This window comes from Rhodotorula toruloides (assembly GCF_000320785.1).
Source record: "Rhodotorula toruloides NP11 unplaced genomic scaffold Scaffold19, whole genome shotgun sequence".
In the NCBI taxonomy this organism is placed as follows: domain Eukaryota; kingdom Fungi; phylum Basidiomycota; class Microbotryomycetes; order Sporidiobolales; family Sporidiobolaceae; genus Rhodotorula; species Rhodotorula toruloides.
The window spans coordinates 405,302-413,886 of NW_015622979.1; the positions used below are offsets into that span (position 1 = coordinate 405,302).

Sequence of the window (8,585 nt, forward strand, 5' to 3'; positions counted from 1 at the left end):
CGGTCATGCGACGTCCTTTGTCACACGATGAAGAGAACAAAGGCTTTCGCCATCCGCCTCTCTTTGTCTGCGCGACTTCAACATCCGCAGCCGGATTGTACAGGCTGACCGTGCGGCCAATCGCACTTCCAGGTGGCGTAACTGGCAAGGATGAATGGGCTTGCATTCGCAGCGTTGAGGCCGCCATCGGCTCGACCGAACTCTCATACTCGTCTTGGATGGCTCGCGCTACACTGCGAGCCTTCAGTGCTACTGCCGGTTAGTCCGCCGCGCTGGGAAGCTGCCCAGCAGCGGGAACAGGCGCACCGGGCAAAGCAGAGGTGTGTTGGCTTTTCCTGCCCTCGTCATTCGCCCGCTCGACACCGCTCGTCGAACCTCCGTCGAACCTCTTCCATGCGCACAGAACGGCGCTGTAATGAAGCGCAGAAGAGGCAGCGAACCAGCCGCGCAGGCTTGACCTTCCCAATCCGGGCCTGCCTTCGACCAGCCTTCTTCGAGCGCCTCTCCTACGAAGCCTGCTTAGCCTTTCCCGGGCAGTGCTTGCAATTGTTCCGGACTCTGATCGGCGAACCAGTTCACTCCCCGCCGCCTCCAGGTGGACTCGCAGCTCTCCCTCTCACCGCTCGCCTCGCTTAACCCGCTGTACTGCTCTGCTGGCGAAGCTGCCTGACGCTGTACCGCTTTGAGCGCGAACGATACTGCGGCTGCCGTCCCATCTCTGCCGACTGCCTCAAGCCCGCTTCTTTTGTCTCCTCCGCAAGGTGCGCAGCGACGTTCTCCTCCTAGCCAGCGCCTTGACTGACCTCGCTGGCCCTGCAGACGCTCACTTCGATACCATGTCGTCGCAGAAACTCCTCCCCGCCTTCACCCCTCAGCAGCACCGACGCCGAGTCTCTCTTCTCTCGACTCCTCCTGAGACGCCCATCGGCGCCTTCTTCGGTTCCGACAGCCGAAAACTACCCGCAGCGACGAGCAGCACTATTGTCTTTCCCGACACTCCGCCTGCAACACCCACTCGAGCGCAGCCGGGTACCGCTGCTGAGGAGAAGGGCAAGGAGAAGCCTGAGGATGAAGGGTTGCCACGACCCGCTTCGCACCGACGAGCTCCAAGCCAGGCCTACGCAAGCCACCGTCGAACGTCGACAGCCACGATGATCCGCCTCGCCCTCGCCAGCAAGACACTGTCGCCGCCTCGACTCGTCCTCCTTCTCATCCTGATCATCTTCACGGCCTCTTTCCTCCCTAGCCCGCTCACCCTCTTCCATCGCTCTCCTCGCGCCAAAGCCTACGACGTCCACTCCCGCCCAGCCGCTGCCATGCCAACCTACGCACAGAACAACCGACCAGCCGCCGCGATAGGCGAAACCGCACAGCGCAAAGCATGGGAGAACACCTTCCCTTACCGCATCCCGCCTCAGCAGCACATCGTAGCGGGAGCTGAAGCCGTCGAGGGCGCAAAGGCAACGAGCCAGGACGGCGAATTGTTTCGCCAGCACCCGGAGCTGCTTGCGGCGGGTGTGCGACCGGTTCGACGAGTACCGCTTCGAATGGAGAAGGCTCGGCCTGCCGTCATTGTCGAAGGAGCAGCGGAGGACGTCGAGGACATCGACACCTCTTTCGACGATGCCTCACGCTCGCCTCCTCGTCGCGGCGCCGGCTGGGGCAAGAACACCCAGCTGAGCAGGATGAAGAAGGTTGCTGTCGCTAAGGGACAGAACGCGCGAGTTGGCCGCGTTGCGCCACTGGACTCGTCGAACGCGCTCGCCGAGCAGGACCGGGTCATCGTTGAGGACGGCACGACGAGGAAGAAGTTGCGGAACCCATCTGGCGCGGTAGTCGAACTGGAGAAGGAGATGCAGGCCGAGCGTAAGGCGCCGAAGATCCGCCGGTCCATGCACCACGAGCGAGCTCTTGCGGCGAAACCAGGAGGAGGAGGAGCGGGCGGCGTCCCTCGGGGCGTCTTCAACTGGAAGAGCGAGTCAGATGCCATCATTGCGCAGGCTGCGAGGGATAGGACGAAGGCTTGAGGGGTGTGTGACGGAGGGAAGAGCCTTCCCTCGTAGATTTCCTGTCTCTCCCTCGCTGTTGTGCAGTGTTATCATTATTCCGCCGCTTCTCCGGAATGCGCCTGCTCCTCAAGCGACTTTGATTTGTCCCAGAAGCTTGAAAGACAGCCTCACGAGGTTGCTGAAGTCGACTCTCTCGCTCGCGCAGCCCTCTGCCTCCTCGACCCGCTCTCGCACCTCGCTCACCTCGCAACCTCGGCTATCTCAACTTCTTTCGCGCTCGAGCAGTCTTGCTGGCCTACTCGGACGGAACGAGCAACCCTACACCAGCCGAGACGACCCTCAGACTCGCTCGCAGCCCCACGTCCTCCCAGCCTATCTCACCTCTGCGAAGCGACACCGGGAGAGCCGCGCTCGGGCACAGGAGCGCTCAGAGATGTCTCTGCGCACACATCAGCGCAAGTCGTACTGGCGGGACCCGACCAAGGAGGCGAGTCGACCCTCTTCCCGTCGTGCCGAGCGTCCAACTGATGAGGACTTTCCGATCCACAGGACCTCTTTCGCGAGGCGTTTGGCCTGCCAGATGAAGAGCAGCCTCTTGGAGAAGTGCACGCTGTGCTGGCAATGGCCGGGCACGAGGATGCCTACGTTCGTTCCCTCTCTCCTGTCGCTCGAGCCAAGTCCGAACTGATTCTCGCCGTCTCTCGCGATAGTCCGGCAAACTGTACCTGTCGACGTCCTACCTGACCTTCACTTCGCTCGACCGGAGATCTTGCCGCCTTACGCTACCTCTGGCGACTGTACGGCGAGTCGAGAAGTTGGCGCCTGGCCAGGAAGGAACCGCTGTCGGCGCATTCGCTCTTGGCTTGACTCTGTTTCACGGTCTGCGTATCGTACGGCTATCGTTCAGTGTCGCAGATGTGCCCGCTGACATTCGCTTGCGCAGATCGTCCAACTCAACTCGCTTCGTCCAACGAACGATGCCTTCTGCGCCAACCTGCGGGTCCGCCTGAAAGCCAGCCTGCCGCTCATGAAGGCACTCAAACCGTTCGCCAACACGTTCTTCTCGGAGTGGTTTCTCTCGCCGGATCGGGAGGACGAGGAGCGGCCGAAGAAGGACGAGGAGAGCAAGGTTGCCGAGTTGATCTCGTTCGACGAGAAGGGCAAGGGCAAAGAGGATGACGAGCCATGGACGACCGAATCGGGCATCGACGGGCGCTTCCACGCCGGTCTGTAAGTCGTGCAATTCGCTCAGACTCGTACGGCGAGGGAGACTTCGATTGACACGCTTTCGCCTACAGTGGCATGATCTTCAAGTACCCGGGTGACCCTCGGAAACTGCGCGAGAAATCGAAGATGAAGCTCTGGCGGCAGTATCTCCAAGGTGAGGCGCCCTGACCGCCGCAGACTAGCCAAATCGTCGCAGAAAAGCTGACTTTGCGACTCCGGCAGACTACGGCCGCAACCTCACCCTCATCCGATACCCGTCCTTCACCCGGCTCGTCCTCGTCGGCCTTCCAAATCGACTGCGAGGCGAGATGTGGGAGCTCACGTGCGGCTCGATGTTCATGCGGCTTCAGAACCCGGGCATGTACGAGCAGATCTTGAAGGACAACGAGGGGCGGCGAAGCGCGAGTACCGACGACATCGAGAAGGACCTGCACCGATCGTGCGTAGACGTCTTCTCCTCCAGCTCGCCTTTCCGCTCACAGCTTCATCACGCAGATTACCTGAGTATCCCGCGTATCAGGACGTAAAGGGCATCGACACCATGCGGCGAGTACTGACAGCGTACGCGTGGAGCAACCCTGCGCTCGGATATTGTCAGGTCCGTCGCCCGCCTCGTCCCGTCCATGCGCAACGCCTGATCCCGCTCGTTGCAGGCCATGAACCTCGTCACCGCGTCCTTCCTCATCTACATGTCCGAAGAGCAATGCTTTTGGTGCTTGTCGGTGCTCTGCGACCGCCTTCTTCCCGGCTACTACAGGTGCGCTGGCGGACAGTCCCGCTCGAAGACCTTAGGCTTACGATGACTTTCGCAGCCCCTCAATGTACGGCACCGTACTCGACCAGCGAGTCTTCGAGCACCTCGTTCAGCGATGCTTGCCGTCCCTGCACGACCACTTCGTCCAGGCCGATATTCAGCTTTCTGTCGCGTCTCTGCCTTGGTTCCTCTCCCTCTACATCTCGTCCATGCCGATGGTCTTCGCCTTCCGGTGCGTGCTGCTCGCAAATCTTGTGCCGTGCCCTGCTGACTCGCACGCGCTCGCAGCATCATCGACTGCTTCTTCCTCATGGGCCCAAAAGTCCTCTTCCAGGTCGGGTCAGTCGGTTCACTCTGCGTCTGAAAGCGTTGAACTGACAGTCCCGCTCTTTACAGTCTCGCCATCCTCAAGCTCAACGGAGCCGCCCTCCTCGAGACAACCGATGATGGCGCGTTCATCAAGTACGGTTTCCGCTCCCATTTTTGCGAGGTCTACTGACTCTAGTCTGCTTCACAGCGTCCTGAAGTCCTTCTTTGCCACGCTTGGCGAATCCGCGCATCCCGACTCGCACGATCCGCGACAACGGCAGGTCACCAAGTTCCAGGAACTGTGTACGTTCACTTCGCTTGCGCATCAGCACGACTGCTAACCACCCTGAATATACAGTCGTCGTCGCTTTCCGCGAGTTTTCGATCATCACAGACGACACCATTGCATCGGAGCGCAAGCGCTTCCGGTCCGAGGTTCTCGTCTCCATCGAGACTTTCGCCAAGCGCACGGCGATCCGCAACCTGCAGACGACCGGTCGCCTCAACCAGGCGCAGCTCGGCTTGGCGTACGACCACTTCCAGCTCGCCGTCTTGCAGATGAAGGAGCGGGAGCGGCAGGACAAGGCGGCGAACGGCTCGCGCAGTCGCTCATCGTCGACAGTTGGCCGCTCGCCTGCGCAGTCGCCGCGACCTGACGGCGGCGCATCATCGCTATCCAGCGGGTCGAAGCCGCCAAAGGAGGAGACCAAGCCTGAGGACCGCCTCGACCGGACAGCCTTCGGCCGGTTCATGGCTGACGTCGCGACCTGGGCAAGGAACGAGAAGCTCGTCAAGAACGGCTTGCTGTCGCACATCGAGCGCGAGCCGGCCGACCACGCCTTGATCGACAAGGTCTTCCTGGCATGGGACGTCACGCACGCCGGGTCGCTGTCGTTCCAGGTCCGTTTCTGTCTCTTCGCTCGATCAGTACTCGACTGACGAGTGGTCGCTTCGCAGGACGTCATCTCCGGCCTCGACACCGTTCTCTTCAACGACTTGATGCTCAATGTCAGCTGGCTTTTCAGCCTCTACGACGCGGACAAGGACGGCTACTTGACGAAGGACGAGGTTCTGCAAGTGTCCGAAGCGCTTCTCGTGCGTCTTTCTCGCCAACACACTGCTTGAGCTGGAGTCGACGCGAACCTCTCGCAGTTCATCTTCCGCAATGAGCCCGGCGACCGGTACCTCGGCAGTATCTCCAACATGCTCCAGAACCTGTTCGAGTACGGCGAGAGCACCAAGCCGCCAGCAAAGCCGCAAGACGGAACTCAGCCTGCCGACTCGCCCGAGATCCAGTCGACGGAGTGGGCCGACAACGACCCCAACCGACCATTCCTCTCGCACGCCACCTTCCGCATGTGCATCCTCGCTGATGCATTGCTCGAGGACTTCTTCGACTCGGACTTGACGAACAGCTGGCGGCTTGAAGTGCTCGTCCCGGAGGAGAAGCCGAAACCGCAGACGCTCGCTGGCGGATGGTGGGGAGGACTGGTCAGCGCCATCGTTACTGACGAGAATAAGGTGCGCACTTTCGGCCTCCATACGAACTTGGGGATCTTGCTGACTCGGCCTTGGCTTTGCAGGAGCGCTTCAACCGGCTCGCAGATGAGGTTGGCAAGCGACTTGACATCCAGACAGTCGAGCAGCGTGCGTCTGTCTGCCCATCCCACGCAATGAGCACCCTTTGACTGGTCGTCCCGCAGGCCCGAGCATCGGCAAGCTCGACGCCGCAGCCGCCGCCATCGAGCCTACCGCACGCGACTCGCTCTTCTCCACTTCCAGCAATCGTAAAAAGGCGCCTCTCCCGCCCGCTTCCGACCAGTCAGCGGTCAACCCTCTCTCGGCAGCAGCAATGCGCATGCCTGCATATCCGACCCAGGAGAACCCGTGGGCGGATGCGGCGAGCGAAAAGGGAGAGTTGTCGTCTTCGGCGCCCAAGCACGACATCGACGTCCAGGCTCTCGCGCAGCAGGCGATGCAGCGACCGCAGTTCGCCGTCGACGAAGCGACGGAAGGAGGCGAAGGAGAGGATATGTACGGCGGAGAGGGCGAGGAGGGCCTGCTCGGGCAGGTCGACGCGATGTTGCAGGCCGACGACGCGAGTAGACACGGTGCGTACTTTCGTCGACTCTCGCTTCCGCGAGATGCGGCTAACCGTTTGGCCTTGGCGACAGACGAAGATTTGCTGTAGATGCGTGGCGAGAACGGCAACGTGCAAGCTGTCCCCCACGCGCCCAAAGTGGGTCGATCGCGCCTTCCAAACCTTCAAGGTCCGCGGAGAGACCGAGTAGCAGGAGGAAAAGGAGGGGACGAGACGAAGAATGAGGGAAGAGACTCTGGCTGCCACCGCATCCATCTCGCCCGTCTTGCTGAAGTATGGTGAGCTCTCCATTGGTCCTCTCGCATCTCCCGAGCGACTGCGACGCAATGACCGCCGTCGTCTCTCCGCAGCCTCGACAGGAGCTTCGTCCCTGCGAATCTCATCGCTCGTTCGGGCCCCGCCTTGTCCGCCCTGCTCTCTCTTGCCCTCGTTTTGCTTCTCGCTCTCTCTTTCTGCTTGGTGTCACCGCGCGGGGCCAGCGCAGCAGCCGCCCTCCTAGCCGTCGCCCCTCTTCTGCAGGTGCGCCTTCTCCTCTCGAGCGCTATCTCGGCTCATCTCGCTGCGGGGAGTGCCGCATCTCCAGACGGGCGCTGACAAGTCAGATGCAGGCAGAGCCAGCTTTGACGCTGCTATGTCGAGTCGCGGACCGCCTTCGCAGGCGTCGCAAGTTCCCTCGCGACCGTTTTCCGCTCGTCCACCCTCGCCCGCTCGCCCGCTAGGCTCGATACAATGGTCGGCACCTCGCACCGTCTACAATCCGACGCCGCTGCCGCACAGCGCTTCGGTACCGCCTCTGTACGGCCGGCGCGGGTCAACGGGGTTCTACGACACGCCTATCGGCCAGCACCAGGTTCAGGTTGCGGTCGACGAGTTCGGGCGACCTCGACACGACTGGGGAGGCCCGAGCTACGCTTATACGGCGCCGCGCCTCGCGACGTCGCCAACCTCTCCTCCTCGACCGCGATCCTCCTTCATCTTCACCTCGCAATCGCTGCGCCAGTCCGCCTCACCCGTCTCACCCGCGAACGATGTCGCCGTCGCATCAGCACCGCCACCACTAGCGGGAAGGAGGAGGTCGATCGCGGCCGGGTCCGGGGTGAGCTCAGCCTCCTCTGGACTTGCCGAGATGTCAAGGCTGCGACGTTGACTTGACGCGTCGACCCGTCTTTGTTCTCCCTCCGACCTCCCGTACCTCGCTCACACTGCTCGTCGACCCATGCCTCCTCGACGACGCTCGACGACGCACCAGGACTCGCTTCCTCGCCGACCGAAGACGCCGCCCGACTGCTGCGCCGTCTGTGCGGTGACCGACACGGCAGAATGGCGGAAGGGGCCTGCCGGGAACCGCTCGCTGTGCAACGGGTGTGGCTTGTTGGCGGCAAAGCGTGCGAAGGAGCGGGAACTCCAAGGTGCGTGCCCTTCCTCGTCGTGACTGGGTCGCTAGGCCCGAGACGTCAGCGCATATGCTCATCTTCTTGTCTTGCAGGATATGCTCCGCCCGCTACGCTCGACGAGATTGAGCGCGAGCTGGAGACGATCGGTGCGGAGCGGTTCAAGGCGAGGGCGATGCCTCTCCTTAGGCGCATATCGAGCTGACGTGCCTCCTCACACAGAGCGTCGACGGACGCTATGTCCTTCCCGAAGGCACGAAGCAGCGCATCATCGACACGCAGGAGAGGACGAGGGCGGCCACGGCCGCGCGGCCGGAGTCGGCGCCGAAACGCTCGAGGTCCAAGTCTGTCAGAGCGCAAGCGCACGAGCGCATTGCCGAGGATGCGAGGAAGGTAGCTGCAAACGCCTTGATTGGCATGTCGAGACGCGGTGAGCCTCAATCTCCACATCGTTTCGAGTCGCTTGCTGACGGTTTCCTTTACAGCTTCCGTTAGCTCTTCGTCCGGTCGCGACTACCCTTCTGCCATGGCGCCTCGCTCTCCGCCGCCAACTACGCGCGAGAGAAGAGCAGGATCGCTCGGAAACGAGGCGAGACTCCCGCCATCCTCGAGCTACATGCCGCCTCTGCGAGGAACTCGTCCGGCTTTCACCCTCCCTCGTAGCGTCCTGCCTACTCTTCCGAGTCGCCCGCCTTCTCCCTCGCACTTCATTCCCCGCCCAACCGCAACACCTGTCTCGACCCGCAAAGCGTCGCCAAGCGGTCCGCGTCGTCCTCCCTCGCCCATTATGCGCC

General features: G+C 62.1%; 3 protein-coding genes across 3 annotated transcripts; all 3 read left to right on the forward strand.

Annotated features, from left to right (window-relative positions):
• Positions 1-836: 836 nt before the first annotated feature.
• Positions 837-2,027, forward strand: RHTO_02664 (uncharacterized protein; the record flags this gene model as incomplete). Its single annotated transcript, XM_016416338.1, has 1 exon — positions 837-2,027. One exon carries the CDS (start codon positions 837-839, stop codon positions 2,025-2,027), a length of 1,191 nt encoding a protein of 396 aa, XP_016271835.1.
• Positions 2,028-2,442: 415 nt separating this feature from the next.
• On the forward strand, positions 2,443-6,490 carry RHTO_02665 (GTPase activating protein; the record flags this gene model as incomplete). The annotated part of the gene is made up of 18 exons (XM_016416339.1): positions 2,443-2,496; positions 2,559-2,654; positions 2,720-2,899; positions 2,953-3,239; positions 3,308-3,390; positions 3,459-3,675; positions 3,732-3,834; positions 3,890-3,993; positions 4,049-4,222; positions 4,279-4,329; positions 4,387-4,452; positions 4,508-4,602; positions 4,658-5,199; positions 5,257-5,394; positions 5,452-5,820; positions 5,883-5,946; positions 6,003-6,410; positions 6,474-6,490. The coding sequence occupies 18 exons, from the start codon at positions 2,443-2,445 to the stop codon at positions 6,488-6,490; spliced, it is 3,048 nt and encodes a 1,015-aa protein (XP_016271836.1).
• Positions 6,491-7,031: 541 nt separating this feature from the next.
• Positions 7,032-8,286, forward strand: RHTO_02666 (GATA-binding transcription factor; the record flags this gene model as incomplete). The annotated part of the gene is made up of 5 exons (XM_016416340.1): positions 7,032-7,496; positions 7,650-7,809; positions 7,887-7,940; positions 8,014-8,221; positions 8,277-8,286. 5 exons carry the CDS (start codon positions 7,032-7,034, stop codon positions 8,284-8,286), a joined length of 897 nt encoding a protein of 298 aa, XP_016271837.1.
• Between the last annotated feature and the right edge of the window lie 299 nt (positions 8,287-8,585).